The 17,650-nt window shown below is 44.8% G+C and overlaps 1 protein-coding gene across 1 annotated transcript in view; it reads right to left on the bottom strand.

The window, feature by feature from the left end:
* Nucleotides 1–3,298: 3,298 nt before the first annotated feature.
* The window catches only part of COL6A3 (collagen type VI alpha 3 chain), an 87,480-nt gene continuing 73,128 nt past the window's right edge, over nucleotides 3,299–17,650 (bottom strand). Inside the window, exons 44-45 of the mRNA XM_077829481.1 lie at nucleotides 4,701–4,871; nucleotides 3,299–3,339 (exon numbers count right to left, since the gene is read on the bottom strand). Coding sequence (XP_077685607.1) covers nucleotides 3,299–3,339; nucleotides 4,701–4,871 — 212 coding nt within the window. The remainder of the gene's footprint in view (nucleotides 3,340–4,700; nucleotides 4,872–17,650) is intronic.

Genomic DNA, 17,650 nt, shown 5'->3' with positions numbered 1-17,650 from the left:
TGAAGCAGGACAGGGATGTGCCGATACTGCACACCTGAACTTAAAGCTGACGGCTCCTGACAGAGCCCGAGAGAAAGGGCCTGTAGCCAAAACCACACCTGGGTAGTCCTCATTGGCACATGGAGCTCAAACTGGGAATTCTTTGTGCTACTGGGGTGAATGTGGCTCTTTGACATCACAGATGGAGTGTTAATGGCACTTTGGGGTATCAGAAGAAATTGTGTCAATCAAATGTAACCCTGTCATAATTTGAGCATCACTTTTTCACTCTGTTTCGTCCTATGAATATGCGCTGGCTTTTGTCCCTGTGGAAACAAATGCTAATTCAGATTCTAGAGAGATTTGCGGGATCCCTTTTCCTGGATTAACCTGCTAGGCTTTCGGGATCCTTTCAAAGGCAATGGATGCACTTTGATTGGGTATGACTCAATATGAGGGTACTAATTTGCCTAATATGAATTCCTGATGTGAGCATCACTCGTCTGCCTGTTGGTCTAAATCAGGATTCTCTGACCAAGCAAGTGAAGATGGCACAGTCCACTTTCAAAGCCTTGCCTTGGGCATTAGCCTTCTAGGGTAGTCTTGACTAAATCTGGGAACACCAGGTGCTAAAATATTACAATTGCCATGGGCAGCACTGGAAATATCCAAAATTCCAGCTCCAGAGCCTTCCTTTTCTGCAGACTTTTTCCAGACTGGGTAAGGTGGAAAACCCAAAGATACCTCCTGTTTCTTGCTGGCCGTTGTGGCTGGGACCAAATTCTCCTACAAGAGAGATTCATAGATTCTTTTAAGGCTAGGTGGGACCATTCTGATCATCTAGTCTAATGTTCTGTAAAACAGAAGGATCCAGATCCATCTTCTGGGGCTTGGATCCAAATGGACCCAGCGCCTGAAGAAGGAGGTTTTCGGATTGCTGGATTGACAGGTCAGTGTGAAGGGGCAGTGTTATTCCCCACTGCCCCGTGTGTTTGTGTTGGCAGGGCTGCTGTCACACCATTCAGAGCCAGACACAATGTGACTTCCACCAATTCGGTTCAGACGCTGGCTCTGGAATCAGATCTCGGCTGCTGTTTGAGCTCGGATAATTACCCAAATCCTGACACCTCATTCTGGCATCGTCCAGCCTGGCAGGCAAATTTCTCTGGGTGACTCATCCCCATGCTGGAAGGTTTCCTCTCATTTCATAAAATGCCTCTTCAATTCTGGTTTGACTCTGTACATGGAGCATGGTGCATGCTGGGCCTTGTGTCAGGGCCGCACTGGCTCACAGAGCCTTCTTCCGCCCCCCCTAGCATAACCATCAGGTACACCCGCAGTCTCTGCCCTGGGAGGGGCATATTGGGGTGCTCCCTGATAGTAACCAATACATGCAAATCACATCAAAGAAGGTGGGGTGGCAGGCCCTGGCCCGGCGCACCATCGCACACTGCCTCACAGAACTGGCCGATCTGGGGTGGTGAGCAGCCGACAGCTCCCAAAGGGATATTGCAGGGGGGGCCCACTCCCGTAACCCATTGGGAAGGGGATGTTTCAACTCTGCCCCAATCCTGGCATTGACAGGCGGGTGACAGTGCATCAAAAGTAAGGGCAGAGGTGTGTGCAAAGTTGCATTTACACACCTGGAGGCTGCTCACTGAAATCAAGGTCACTGTTCCTAGCCTACCGGCAATGGCCTGTGCCAGCTATATTTTCTACCATGGAAGCTTCCTAAAGAGGTGACCCTGCACCCATTGAAGTTAATGGGCGTGTAGTTGGCTTTAGTGGGTGTCGCCTCAGACCTCGAACCACTGTCTTGGCTACTGAACCATACAAGAAATCAGCGTTTTATTGTCTTTTACAAGGCAGCATGGTCCAATAGTTATTCCATTGGACAGCAGCTCAGCAGAACAGGGTTCTATTCCCAGTGTTGTCATGGATCTACTAGGTGAGCTTGGGCAAGTCACTTGTCCCCTGTGCCTCGGGTTCTCCATCTATAAAACGAGGATAATGATACCAACTTCCTTGGTCAAGTGCTTTGAGATTTATAGGTAAGAATTGCTACAGAAGAGCTCAGTATAACAGCTGATAATAGCTCATCTTAATTCATTAGCCTCTTACGGTTTGTATGGCAACTTCCACCTTCTCTGTATGTGTGTGTGTGTATATATATATATATATATATATATTCTTACTATATGTTCCATTCTATGCCTCCGATGAAGTGGGCTGAAGCCCACAAAAGCTTATGCTCTCATAAATTTGTTAGTCTCTAAGGTGCCACAAGTCCTCCTGTTCTTTTTTCTAAGTATTTTTATTGTTCAGTCGCTAAAACCCACAAGTTCCTTGTTTCTTTATTTTGATCAATGATTGAGGTTCTGATTCTGCAAAGACCTACGCATGTGCTATACAGGAGGTCAGACTGGATAATCCGGTGGTCCCTTCTGGCCTCAAACTCTGACTCTGACTTTATGTGCTAACGTTGCTCATGGGAGTAGTTCCACTGAAGTTAAGACGGCACGAAACTACAAGACTTTCAAAACCTCCAGTAGACTTTATTTAAAAGTTCTTTTGTATAGACTTCCTAAAAACAAAAATCACAATAAAAAAAAATCCCCAGCCCTGCAAACAAACAAAAAAGATAAAACACACAACATTTAGAGGAATGCCAAAAACATTCTACACCACGATTTAAAAATTCTTTAACTGAGGTGTTGGTCCCAGCAGCGCATCTGTATTCAGAAATCTTGCTTTTTTTTTCTTTTTAGTTTGATTGATCACATATGTCACAAATGCGTAAAAAAGAATCCCTTTGAAATCTAATCCAGCAAGAGTAAAAACAGAATGAAAAACTGAACTGCTTGTTTATCAGAATTAATGACTTCTTTACACATAGGCTTTCCATCTAAAGTTATGCTCAGTTATGAAAATGATACAAGCAAATACATAACAGTTGCAGTGAAATTATTTTGTCCCTTATTTTCTAGACTTTACATTGCCATAAACAGGCATAATGCCAGAATCTGAAGGAAATGGTAGTTTGTAGACATGTTCAAACAAAATAATCTGCAGTGGATAACTATTACATAAAGTTGAAGGTATACACTATAACCCGGACACATGTAGTACTCAGTCCACAAACAGTTTAGCACCATATTGATAGGTCATGCAGCAAAACACTCTCTTCAAGGTTTGCTTGGAATTTAAAGCATGAAATAGTACAGTGCAAGGTAGTCTATACCCTTAGCTTCTACAGGGGTAAGTTGGCATTGGCTGACTCCTGGTTCTCTGAGAGGTATGTGTTGATATGTTGCTGTCTTTAGGTTCCTATTGTCGTGACAACCCCAGGATTAATGTGAGCTGAAATTTGAATGGAGAGAAAAAAAACAACATTATTGTGTGGCCAGGAGACCACCTACGGCCTCAAACAAGGCAATGTTTAAGCACTGAAAACCCCTTTTTCACAGCCTGTGTTCAGGCTATGCCGACAGCAGCTCAGGAGCAGGCGGGGCAGATGTTGCCCTCAGAGGCAGGTGGATGGGGAGCGAGTAGGCAGTCCATGGAGCCCTGACCCTACCCCCAGCACATTGGCCAGTGGAGCAGCTCGCCCATGCAGGGGGCGGTGCACGGCACCTTGCAGAGTTATTTCCCAGCAGCGCAGGGGACAACACCCTGGGGGAAATTGTTCCTGAAGTACATGCAGATCCTGGGTCAGGGCGTAGACTACACGTGCTGGCCTTTACTAGGGGTATGTGCAAGTAGTACAGCACAGCTCTAAATATGCTGTTCCTCAAGGTCATCACCCAAGTGGCCTCTCGTGAGGCCATTTATACAAGGGTTGATGGGCTACTGCCACTGGGAGATGCCCTGATCCTCTCTGGCCACGCCCCAGAGATGTGCACGTGGCTATGGAAGTGTGGAACACGTCAAGGATGAGCTGTCGTCCCAGGTCCGGTGTATGAGTGAATCCTCTTCTGTGTACTCTCCTGTCCTAAATTCAAGAGCTCTACCACAGCACATGATAGAGGGTGCTTTTTGTCCTGCCAGCTCTCTGCTGTCCTCCTGTGCCCACAGATCTCTTGCACACATAAATTTAATCTATAGGAAGGCAGGTGATCACAGCAAGACCACAACTGGGTTGATTCCTAATGGGCTGGGGTCTAGTGTCTTCCCCATATGCAGCAAGTCCTTGCACTAGGCTACACTCAAAATTTTGGCCCAGGGCAATCAATGGGGTGGAGCAAGACCCCCTCTTGGAAGAGAGGCTTCAAGAAGGATAATTCAGTGCACCCGTGCCCCTAATCCATAGCAGACTGAAGTCAATGGAAAGACTCCCACTGACTTGAATGGGGTTTAGCTCAGGTCTTGTATGGAAAAAGGGATTGTAGTCACTGTCAGAACTGGTATCTGAGCTCCTTGACAGTCAATTTCTGGAATGTCCACGTGATACAGGTTTTGGAGCATTCTGTAATCAGAAGCCAGTGTTTTGGTATCAGATTGGAAGTGACAATTTCCTCATGCTGTAACTATTATGGACCAGACCCACAACTGGTGTAAATCAGAACAGCTCTATTGAGGTCAATGGAGTTACACCAATTTACACTAGCTGATGAGCTGGCTCCATGACCTTAAGTTATGATTAACTGCCAACAGTTCCACTGCCTCTCTCCAGCTATTGTAGCCAAAGGGAGCTGGGTAGTGGCAGAAGGGACTCCACTTACCAGGAACGCAAACTTTTTCACATTCTTTCTGGGTGTTAAATCTGTTTTCGTTTCCACCGCAGCCACCATACCAGAACCTTGCACAGCTCTTGGTTTCTGAGTCATAGTACCATTTGAGCATGAAATTCCTGCAGGTTCCTTCTTCTTTTTGCAACCTACAGATATCTGTGACTACAAATAAATAGAGAAAGAGAAAGACTTAGCAACCGATAAATGCACACACCACCACCACGTTTCCAGACAGGCTCCTGCACTTCCATGGTTTCATAGATACTATTTGACACAAAGTCAGACGTGGCCTCTCAGAAGGTGCATGCTTAGAAGACGGAGACAGATGGATCGCTGGGTACATGTGGCATGCAGGATTAAAGAGACAATCTCCATATTACAACATACAAATTACCAGTTGATCAGATTATTGGTCCATCATTCCAGTAGCAGCTGCTGCTTCAGATAACGTCAGAACCACCATCACCCACCCCCAATTACCTAGCCAACTATCCAGTGTTTTCCAGGAAGGACAAAATTCCTTCCTGGTCCCTGCAAGAGATCACTTGAAGCTGTGAAGCACACGATCTGGCCAGCCCCTGTGTGGGAGCTCTTCCCCTTCCCTCATGTTGCACTACTCAGGGGCTGGCCAGAATCTTGATAGGAACATAGTCCCTGCTTCTTCCAAGTATCCCCAAGAATGCGAGGTGCCAAAAGAGGACGAGGAGAGGGCAGGACTATGTCTGTAGTCCCTTCTGCGCCAGCCAGTGGAATTGGCCAGCTAAGCATGGGAAGTGAGCTGCACTAGCTTCAGTGTATGTGGCCCAGCAGTACCAGAGGGTACTGGAAACTCCAGCAGCTGTATGGCCTGGCTGCTCCCCACTCTCACATGGCTAACCATGCCTAGGGAAGAGGGAAGCCAGACATCGACTACAAACAACATTGAGCGAAAAGCCCACTTCCAGTCCTTTTTAAAATCTAGGCCATGTCGAATTCAGTGCACAGGCTAGTCTGTGTAGTGAGAGCTACTCAGGTGTGGGAGTGAAAAAAGTCTCATTCCTCAGTCCTAGCTATACTGGGAACAAACTCACATCTAGTGATGAGGGACAGAGCACCTGTGGAGTGGTGCTGGATCCTCTCCAATGACTGTAAGCTAAGAAGCCACATGGCCGCTGCACACTGACCTCTCCAGTCTCCTCCCAAAGGACAGGATTTTCTCTCCTACTGTCAAATCTACATTTACATTTTTCCCTTCCACTTTTCCTGGCACCAAGCTGTTATGACTGCACAGAGTGGGGTCTCACCGAGAATGTCGCAAATGAGTCCACTAGCAAGGGACAGATGTGATTGTGTATGGGGTGTGTGTGTGCGTGCAATTTAAAGGATTGTCCATTAGGATTAGCTATGCCTGGGTTTGGCAAGGTTGTGACATGATGGATAGTAAATTTCAAAATTAGGTGACTATATTTTTGTCGCTCATTTTATTATAGTATCTATATTATATATGTATGTGTGATAGAGATACCGATCTGGAAATAGCTCCGCATAGCTATGTCCCTTCCTCACAATAACAAGGGCATACCTTGTAAACTGTTACAAGTAAACCAGCATAGCTCAGCCAAAGGTCAGAACTCCACCATGCATTCACTTCCTGGAAGCCTTTCCAATGTCAGCTGGTGCCGTGATTAAAGAGGACACCTCCTGGTTAGAGTCAGACCCCAGCCTGCACCATGTGCCTTATCGGCTTGCTGCCGCTGGCTGCTGAATTCTCTTTCCCAAGCACACACAGGAAATCCTTTGGTGAGAAGGGCTTACAACAGTCTGTGGAGCCCGTCACCTGAGTTACCCCATTTCTGCCCTAAAATACTATATTTTTCTCATATGTACAAAATCTGTGAATGATATAGAGGCCATACGAACCAAGATAATTTGAGACATAATCCCTCTACGCTCACCTTAGTAGACAGTGTAGACTGAATATAACTTATTATATTTAGTTAACTTATTAACTGAATGTACCTGATATTAGGTCGGCCCGGTCCACTGAAACCAGTCTGACCTTAATATCTGCACATGGTATGTCAGGGTCAAGATGCTTTTCCTCATGGAGCTGTTTCCGGAGATGTGCAATCTGCACACAAACAAGATTCTCTGGATCTTTTTCGTGACAAACATATTTGAAACTTGAGCCAAAGTTGGATCGTCTGATCTACAGGTGGTGTAAACAGGTGCAGCCCACGTAAATGAGTCCCACGATTTACCCCAGCTGAGGGGGCTGCTCCACAGAGCAACCGCAGAGCAAACATTTTTGTGCAAATACTTTCTTTTGCTGAAGAAAGCAGACTTGGGTTGAACAAAATAATTTGCAGGCTCAGGTAGACTGTGGCAAATTGTTTCGGTCAAGCACAGAAAAAATTTGGAAATGTCAAAATGATTTGTTTGGGCATTTCCGAACCAAAACCATTTTGAGTTTTCATTTTGGAATTTCGCACAATTAAAAAAAAAAAGTTAAAAAGCCCCCAAACCTTTGAAAACTAACAAAATAGTTAATTTAACTCAAAACACTTTTGGTTCAACTTTTTTGTTTCACCCAAAAAATCAAAAAATGTTTATTTTGGGTTGCTCTGAACCATTTTTTTCTTCAGTTCTGCAAGTGAACCAAAAAATCACTTATTCACACAGTTCTCCATGGGACCTGGTGTGATGTTAGCAAGCCTTTCCATTTACATTCTGGTCACAGCACGATCCTTAGTGACTCAGTGCCAGGTGTCAAAGAGCGTGGACTCGATACACCCTCCTGGTGAAGGGGATGTATAATAGGGCAGAGGGACCCCAGGGGGGTTGGCGGGGAAAGCAGAAAGAGTTTGCAGCTTTAGCTCAGTGAGCTACCCTGATCCTTCATTGGGGTCCTCGGAACTACTAGAATACAGATCATAAATAATTGCTAACGGGTTCTAAAAAATATACTTAGGACCATCATCAGAGTCATTGTTGGCTACAATGTGTCCTGCCCTACCTAGAGTATAAAGGTCCAGGTTTTGTCAGTATACAGATACAAATCTCTTAGCTGAGGTTATAGCATAGGAGGACATACCAGACAGCACTCCCTGCCCTAGCAAGAAGTGATATATTAGCCAGATAGATTCACCACCAAGACAGTCCATGCATGGAATCGGGATTATAAAACCACAGCCTTTCACAGAAACACGATTTATCTGTTTAGTATAACACTATTTATTTTAAATAGCCTGCCATGTAAAAAGCACTGCCTATTTCTGAGCCATTCAGTATCTGTCACAGGCAAGAAAAAATACATGCCTTAAATGGCAATGGTGAGGCCGGCAGAATCTAGTGAGAAGACTTGGCCCTGGAGTTCCTGCACTGATCCAAGCGCAAAATGAAGGCTAATACAACTAAATGCATCCCATGGAGTAGTAAGTGCAATGGCCGATTGATTAGGTAGAGATAAAAATAAGGTCACATGGTAGCTACACTCTCTCGATAGGGACAGAACTCTAGGAGACCCTGAACTTTACAAGACTTTCATTTACAGTATCGGAGTCAATGGTTTTCATGTAAGTGGATTTATATTACAACTCCCACTGAAATCACTCGGAGTTAGGCACCTAAATGCCTTTAAAAATCTGGTTCTTGGTAATTTATTTTTCTATTTATTAAAGAATAGTTTCTCTTCCAGTTATTTGTCAGCAATGGGTGAGATCCTGGTCCTCTGCTCAGGCTCTTTGTACTGCTCCAGTGCTAAAAAGAAGGGGGACACAAAGCTGGCTTGAGGCACTCCCATTGTGCAAGGAGGTGAATTAGGGGGCAGGAGTTGTGTGCTATGCCCTGGTCATCTCAGTCTGGCATAGCAGCCACTTGGAAGCCATTACCAAGGAACCCAATTTAGAGCGGTCCTGAAGCTGCCCTAATCTGGGGTCTAGTTGGCCTCTGGATCAAGGGGTGAAGTTTATAATTGGCAAACAACAGTCTTTGACACCCCTCTGGGGTCCTGTGTCAAGCACAGGGTCAGTGGGATCCACATGTCTTCCTCAATATTTCCAGTTTCTTGTTCCCTTTTGTTTCATACTGACCTTTTCCAGCCTGCCACGTGATTAAAAATCACACGCAGCACACAAAAACCAGAAAAGAAAATCGGTTAGCTGGGGAGGCAGGGAAGGCTGATGTTCTAATTGTTGCAATATTTCCCCATCCCTTGGGAACATGCTTCTTTGGTAACAAATTCATCATGTGTTTATGTAGTTTGTAAACAGCTGCAAGGGGGTGAAGCTCTCTAAGGCTACTACATGCCTTTCAGGGCTGGCAGTATTTGCGATCAGTTTTGTAAGACATTCACAGGATGTGAAAGTAGAAATAACTACTTTTTACATGCTTGATTTTGCATCAGATCAAGAGTAAAAAAAAAATTAAATTTAAAACCCTTTGCCTTCCTTTCCAGTCTGAAATTTAGCCTAGGCGACTGTAAAGTACAGTTCAATATATAAATAGGATTTTCAAAAGTGACTAGTGATTTGGGGTAACTCAGCACTGGGGCTCCCAGCTTGAGACCCCTTAAAATCAGGCCCTTTGGAAGGTATGGCAAGTTGGGCATCGCAAACTTGAGCTATTCAACTGACTAGTCACTTTCAGAAATCTCGGCCTCCATGCATTACAGCTACAATGGTTTCGGCAGTCCTCACCCTGATTACAAATTTTAGTTAATGTTAACAAAGCACAGGAGGCCCAAAGAGTAATCCTCCTTCCCACAAAACATCCCATTGAACTTAACGGGCCTACCTGGCCAAGTAAGGACTAATCATGGGAATATATGGTTATGGGATCAGACCCCAGTTTCCTATAAAGCAATTTTACATCAACATTGAGGATAAAGGACTTTTTCTCATTAAAAAATGAGAGAAATCTGTTAGGGGTTGACTACAGTTTCTCTTCTAGTTATTTTTAAATAATGAGAGCACCTCCCTGCCCATTTTTTGTTGTTGTTTTTTGGGGGTCGGTTTGTTTGTTTGTTTGTTTGTTTCCAGGATTGGGGCCTTTGATAGCACCAGGGGCCCAACCTAGCAGACTGGAGGAATGAAAGTACATTTGCAAGCTAGTTTCTTAAACTTAGGCAGATCCTAAAGAACAAGACTTAATACTCCCTAAGCTCTGTATTGGGGAATGACCTGGAACTATGCTACTGCAACTCTGATTAGAAAACAGGTCTGGCAAAGAACTCCATAAAAAAGATTCCAGTGGCAATTTGATCGAAATAAATAATAATGGTAGGTCCTGGAAGCTACTCAGGGGTTTGGAATGTTAGACTAAATCCCAGATGAGCGATTAAGAGCTTGGAGATGCAGTCATAGGTTTGTGATACATGTATCTTTATCACAAACCCATGCACTTTATCACATTGTCATTACAGACACCCCCCCACCCCCCCATGTATGCAGTTGTATACTTCACACAATTATACTTCGGGCTCAGAATCTGGCATATATAAAATCAACTCTGCTCTTCAGTTGAACTGGGGGGAGGGTTCCCTACTGTGATGCTTTACGCTATATTAAGAGTCTCTCTGCTTTATGATCACATATATCTGAGTATATCTTTGCTAAAAGAAATTCCAATGTGTCAATTAGATCAACCTCAAACTGTCCATCCTCCCTACTGGAATCACACTGGAAATTTGTTGGCTGCTCTGTTTAACAGTTCTATATGGTTAACAATTTATTGTAGGGGGGAGGTTTAGGTTGGATATTAGGAAAAACTTTTTCACTAGGAGGGTGGTGAAACACTGGAATGCGTTACCTAGGGAGGTGGTGGAATCTCCTTCCTTAGATATTTTTAAGGTCAGGCTTGACAAAGCCCTGGCTGGGATGATTTAGTTGGGGATTGGTCCTGCTTTGAGCAGGGGGTTGAACTAGATGACCTCCTGAGGTCCCTTCCAACCCTGATATTCTATGATTCTATGATTCTATGTGATGTATAATCCATTGACACTGGGAACTGCAATTCTGAGACAGGAGAAAGTTTTAAAAGCACTTTTCTAGCCCTTGTCATTTCTACCCATTGTCCCGTACGAGTCTGCAATCAGCACAGATCTTTCAATTCAGCTTTGTTGATGGACACCTGCAGCCAAAAGCTTTTCCAGGCCTTTGGGAGAGGAGGATGTTGTCTTAAAAACAACACTCCAGCTCACTGCTTTTTGCATTCCAATTGGCCAATGTCAAATATAAAAGCCAGCACTTACACATGCAAAAATCAATCCACTCCAAATTCTGGCGCTCCGTTATGGACTCCGGCTGGTAAACAAAGTTGTCTGACCATGGTATGTATAGGTACTAGTACTTAATCCTCTGCAGCACAGAGTCTCCTTCTTTTTAAGACTAACGACAAGTTAGCGGGTAATTCTAGATCCGTTGGTGCACAGTAAAAGTCAGCTACTGTTTTACTTGGTGCACATCCAATTTCAACTTCAGCTTCAGGATTCTTTCTGCTGTACCATAGCTGAAGATTTATGAAACTGTATATGTTGATAATGTAAAAAAACAACAGCTTGCGGTTATTACATGGACCAGAAAATACAGGAGGATCTTAAGAGTTTTGGAAAGAAGGAAGCTCCTGATTGTCAAAGGAACTCAGCACCTCCCATTGAGAACAATGATTTCAATCAGATGCCATGTGGACATACTTCGCCCTGGAGGATCAGAGCCTTAATGGATACAGGCAACAGAAATGAGTCCTTTTGTATGTTGTTAAGGGGGCCCACTTGTTCTTTTTGAGTTTTGCACTTTGTACACAGACACAACCTCAGTGTTGGGGGAAGAGGTTTCTTCTTCTAGTGCCTTTCGTTAAAACTCTCTGGAGCTATTTGCTTTTTGAAAGCATCATGTAGGTAATGTTTTCGTGCTCGCCTTCTTGCCTCTCCTTTGATTATGTGCTACAGAGCCTTATTAGCAAGCACAAATCCAAAGCAGCCATCCTGTCTGCTTCTAACTTTCATCTGTGCTTGTTAAATTAGTTCCTGACCAGTTTGACTCTCTTCTTTGTTTCTACCTTTATAGTGAGGGAGTTTTCATTTCTGTTGCAGTTGGAAGGATATACTGTGGGTTAGTCTTCGTAGTTAGCCTCTGTCTTTGCATCTTGGGTAGTTGATGGTTGTTCATCAATTCCACGTTATTTTAGTGACTCTCTCAGAAAAGCCATTTGGGGGCAATCATTACATTCAGTGCAACAGGACTGCTTCAGCCCAGACTCAGACACAAACCTAGAAGTTGGAAGATGTAGCTCTCCTTGCATATGCTTCATCATACATCTTTCCAGCCACTGGGCCCTTAGTATTTACGGGAGTGTCTAATGTAGAGCCCTGCGCGGATACAACTTTATACCCACGGATGCGGATATCCACGGACAGAAATCGGTATCCACAGAAGCGCAGGGCTCTCCCAGGAACCGCAGCGGTGAAAGGAGCCGAATGTGGGGCCGCTGCTCCCAGGAGCCCGTGCCCCAAGCCAGCAACTCCTCTGGTGCGGCTGTACCGCCCCCCCAGCCCTGCCCCCAGCCCTTCCACGCAGCTGTGTGCATCTCCTGTCTGGGGGCGTGCGCTCTGCTTGAACACAAGAGTGCGACCACGGACAGCTGCCGGTGGGCCTCTAATGACCATTTGTATCTCTTCTCTACATCCGCGCCAGAGGAGATGCTGGCTTGGGGCGCTGGCTCCTTTTGCCACTGCGGTTCGCGGGAGAGCCCTGCGGTTCTGCAGATACCGATTTCTATCCGCGGATATCCGCGTCCACGGGTATAAATTTGTATCCGCCCAGGGCTCTAATGTAATGGATGTTTATAGTGCTGTCTCCTAATCCAGAGAATTCAGGGAGCCATGTAGGTGTTCGCTCATTTCAACGATTTACAGTAATTAGGGCCCTACCATATTCACGACCGTGAAAAATGCATCACAGACCATGAAATCTGGCTATTGTGTGTGTTGGGGGGTGGAGGGGGCGTATTGCCACCCTTCTTTCTCCATTGGCTTCACAGCTGGGTGGCCGGAGAGTGGTGGCTAGTGGGAACCATGTGACTTATCCAACACTACAACTAACTGACATAGCTTGGAGAGTGAATACTGAATATCTGCAGTGATCTGTTCATGAACAGTACACAGAATTTTTTTAAGCCCCCCCAAAAATGTATAGAAAATTTTCAAACGAATACATGGAAGGAAATCCTGCTAATAGCTATTCCAGAAGGATAAAAAGTTCGAATTCATTGGCTAAATTATTCGCCATGAATGATTATGTCACTCTGTGCTTTAATTCTGACTCCGAATGATATTCCTGAAGATTTGGCTATGTGCAGATAGTAAAATAGAGTCTCTCCAGTTTTCCTATTAGGCTACGTTGACTTTGACAGTTACACAATGGCACCTCTGCTTTAAAGTGATAGTTTCTTATCAGTCCAGTCCTTTTCATAGACCTCTAAGAGTGTTTTTAAACCTCCTTCTCTGATTAGCTTTAGCATTTGAATTTCAGCACTAATCACATCAGTGCTTACCTATTTTCCCCCTTAATTTCTTTGACGGTTAGCTTCAGTTCGTTCTCATTGACTGGTCCAATTTCCACAATACAAGCATTTTTGTGGCTAATAAGTGATATTAGCTGGTCACGTGTCAGGTTCTGGATTGTGCAGTAATTTGCAGAGGTGCTGACTCTGTCTTCCTTTTGCTCTTTTTTCAGTAATAGTTAAATCTTTTAATTTCTTTTATGCATTTTCAAGGTTCCACCTCCAGCCAATGGATTATAACCTGTGGTTCTTGTGAGCGGCTAGCTCGAGCCAAACTCCCATTGACTTTTAGGGAAACACTGAAGAATTAAGCCCAGAGTAAAAGCTGTGTTATCCGGCACTTTACCAACCGGAAAGCTCTATAAACAGGCATTTCTGATCTTCATAGAAAGTCCTGTTTATACTCTGATTGGTGCGGGGCCAGCAGGCTCCCTATCTGGCTCTGCGTGACTCCACGGAAGTGGCAACATGTCCCTGCTGCTTCTAGGTGGAGAAATGGCCATGAGGGGTTCAGAGTGCAGGAGGGGGTGCAGGGTGCTGGATCCGGGAGGGGCTCACCTCGGGCAGCTCCCTGCAAGTGGCAACATGTCCCAGCTGCTCCCAGGTGAGGCACGGGTAGGCGGCTCTGTGCGCTGCCCCCGCCCCGCCCCGAGGCCAATGGGAGCTGCGGAGGCGGCACCTGGATCTGGCACCCCGCATCCGTTGCTGTGCCCAAAACCCCTGCTGTGAGCCCCCTCCCATACCCAAACTCCCACCAGGAGCCCAACTCCGCACCCTCTCCCATGCCCCAACCCCCAGTCCTGAGCCCCCCCTCTTACCCAAACTCCCTCCCTCTTAGTTAACCGGAGTTTGTACTTACCAGCACCCCCAACTCCCTCAACATGCTGGATAACAAAGCTTTTACTCTATTTGGGCCCTTGATTCAGCAATACTTCCCTGTTCAGGAACGCACTAAAGCACAGGATTGAAATTAAGGCCTTGGTGCTTCAGCAGAGGATGTGGAGATCTTGTTTTTGTGCCATTATTCTGGGCTTCATCTATACACACAATTCATTTCCTTTCCCCTCTTTCAGCTTTTGGCCTTTGCATGATAGTTTTGCATTCACCAGGTTATTTTTCCTTTGTTGTTTTCTACTTTCTGTGGCAAGTCTCCTTGTGCCTCCTATGATCTTGTTAGCCTTTCTTTCTTTAATCTGTTTCCTAGCAGCTCTTGCCATTCATTCTGCATTCTTTCCCAATTTTCCTAACCATACATAATTTCTTCTGTGGATATTTTGACAGCAGTTATTTTACAGGGAGGCTATGCCAATTAGCTGCTAGTCCAGGGGACTGAGAACAAGAGGATTTTAGTTTAATCTGACTTTATATAATCTTGGGCAAGTAATTTACCCTCTTGCTAAAATAAGGCTACTACTCGCCTTAGTAAAGTACATTGATATTCCTGGATAAAATGTGTTTTATAAGTAACGTCAGCTCTATTCTGACCCCTTTTCAAACTCCATTTGCCAGCCTCACACACCAGATTACCTTCAGGATCTCCCTCTCTGGCTAGGATTTGAATTTTTCTTATGTCAGTGTGACTAAGGGCTCAATTGTGCAGTACGCTAAGCACTTATCTGAGACACTGAGCAATCTCAACTCCCACAGTGGTCAACGGGATTTCTGCTTGAATCAGGAGTGCTTTTTTTGACTCACTATGATTTCTCATGTGTCCACCGTGTGAGTGTGGGAAAACTGTGCTATTAATGAGCAAATCATTCAGACAATTGACTGAATTCTTCTTAGTTGTTTAGGCACCAGGATCCTAACAAGTTTCAGTGCATCTAACTGGTGTCTAGGGGAGGCACGGATCAGCATTGACGTTGCACTCCCTGTCAGTACCTGGTCTGGACCAATGATCCGGGAGCGGACCAAATTCAGTGATGAATCCTGGTCACGTGCCACCTGAGACATGTTGCGCATACGGTAAGAGGAAGATTTGTGTCTCAAGCTTGCAGTACACAAAAAATGACCCAGACAAGCTGGGTCTAATCACAGTGCTGAATTTTGTTCAGACCTCCTAATTAACTGAAATGGGCTTTAAGATGTGGCTATATTGCACATAATTGAAAGAGAGGAGGTGGCCACTGTGAGTCATGGCTTTACTTGATCCAGTCACACACACAAATGTATGACTGGAATGCTAGCCTTAACTGCTGCTGTTTGGATTTGTTTCTTTCATAGTAAACTTAAAGGTTATTTTGTACTTAAAACATGGAGATGGTCCTGAAGCAGAGCTCTATATCCAAAGAATCCTAAAGGTTGGCTGGGTTTGGAATCCCATGTATATCCCAATTTTACAGCTGTTCTTCATCTCTTTGCACCAAAATCCCTGATCCAAACCCCCCAAATATCAGTGTCTGAAAACTGCTGCTGACTTTTGTGTCTCAAACCCATCTCTTTTTTCAATCAAAGATTCAGGCTGAACTTTGTAGAAGAAAGAGAGTCTAACTAAAACTTGCAAATAAAAAGAAGAAATCTCCCAGAGAACCATGGACATAAATGTCTGTCTGCCATAAAGAGGGCCACTTCATTGCTTTTCTTGTCAATCTGCTGTGGACTGTCTGCAGAGTAATAACGCCAAGTTTAGGAATCATAGAATTGCAGGACTGGAAGGGACTTTGAGAGGTCATCGAGTCCAGCCCCCTGCACTCATGGCAGGACTAAGTATTTTCTAGACCAGTGTTTCTCAAACTAGGGCTGCTGCTTGTTCAGGGAAAGCCCCTGGCGGGCAGGGCCTGTTTGTTTACCTGCTGCATCCGCAGGTTCGGCCGATCGCGGCTCCCACTGGCTATGGTTTGCCGCTTCAGGCCATTGGGGGCTGCGGGAAGGGCGGCCAGCACGTCCCTTGGCCCGCGCCGCTTCCCGCAGCCCCCATTGGCCTGGAGCGGCAAACCATAGCCAGTGGGAGCCGCGATCGACCGAACCTGCGGATGCAGCAGGTAAACAAACAGGCCCTGCCCGCCAGGGGCTTTCCCTGAACAAGAGGTGGCCCTAGTTTGAGAACCACTGATCTAGACCATCCCTGACAGGAGTTTATCTAACTTGCTCTTAAAAATCTCCAATGATGGAGATTCCACAACCCACCTGGGCAATTTATTCCAGTGCTTAACCACCCTGAAAGTTATGAAATTTTTCCTAAAGTCCAGCCTAAATCGCCCTTGCTGCAATTTAAGCTCATTGCTTCTTGTCCTATCCTCAGAAGTTATGAAGAAAACAATTTTTCTCCCTCCTCCTTGTAACAACCTTTTATGTACTGGAAATATCACTTTAGCCTAAGCAACAAAATTCACTGGAAACGTCACCAAGGGACATGAGAAACCCAATCAATGCATAACCAATATAACATAGAAATAGATCTCATTTGGCAAATCTATTCATTTAGGCCCTGATTCAGCAAGGCCTCTCTATTCAGCAAAGTCCTTAAACACATACTTAACTTTAAGTCAATGGGATTTCAGTACTTAAACTCGTTCTTAATTTTAAGTAAGTGCTTTCCTGAACAGGAATGGAGTTAAGGATGTGCTGACGTGCCTAGCTGAATCGAAGCCAGAAAAGGCTTCCACACTAGCAATATGCTCCCTTTAGCTTAGCGTTCTCAAACCGTGGTCCACAAATAATTGTTTCTCTCCAGAGTTTACTGGTGACAGGACACAACCTATTTCTAATATAAAGGACTCGGAAATCTCATTCGGCACAACAAACTATTGATCTCGAAATTTCTGCAGCTCTCTGTGGCATGCTCCTCTGGTGTATTTCTATTTCAAAATCCACATAGGAATTAATGTTCATCGATTCCAAGGCCAGAAGGGACTGCTGTGATTATCAGGTCTGACTTCCTGTGTAACACAGGCCACAGAACTTGCCCGAATTAATTCCTGTTTCAGCTAGAGCAGATCTTTCAGAAAAACAGCCAGTCATGATTTTTAAATGATGAGTAATACAGAATCCACCACAGCCCTTGGTTAGTTGTTCCAATGGTTAACGACTCTCACTGTTAAACCTTTGCACCTTATTTCCAGCCCGAATTTGTCTAGCTTCACCTTCCAGCCCTTGTATCTTGGGTCATACCTTTGTCTGTTAGACTGAAGAGTCCACTATCAAATTTCTGTTCCCACTGTGGGTACTTACAGACTGTGATCAAACCACCCTTTACCAATCCCAAGCAGTGAAAACTCATGAGTCAGCCCTCACCTCCCCCCGCCCCCGCCCCAAGATGGCTGAAACATTAAAAGATTTAAAAATAAATAAATACATTTGGGCATTCTTTTTATTTGCTTTTTGGATTTTGAGTCTCTAGCATGCACTTGGATCACGTTTTGAAGTATTTCTCTGCCACCGTGAAGGCTAGAAACTTGCTTTTT

Source organism: Eretmochelys imbricata, chromosome 11, assembly GCF_965152235.1.
Source record: "Eretmochelys imbricata isolate rEreImb1 chromosome 11, rEreImb1.hap1, whole genome shotgun sequence".
Lineage (NCBI taxonomy): Eukaryota > Metazoa > Chordata > Testudines > Cheloniidae > Eretmochelys > Eretmochelys imbricata.
Note: the sequence above shows the minus strand (reverse complement) of the source record. Positions and strands in the feature narration are given on the sequence as shown.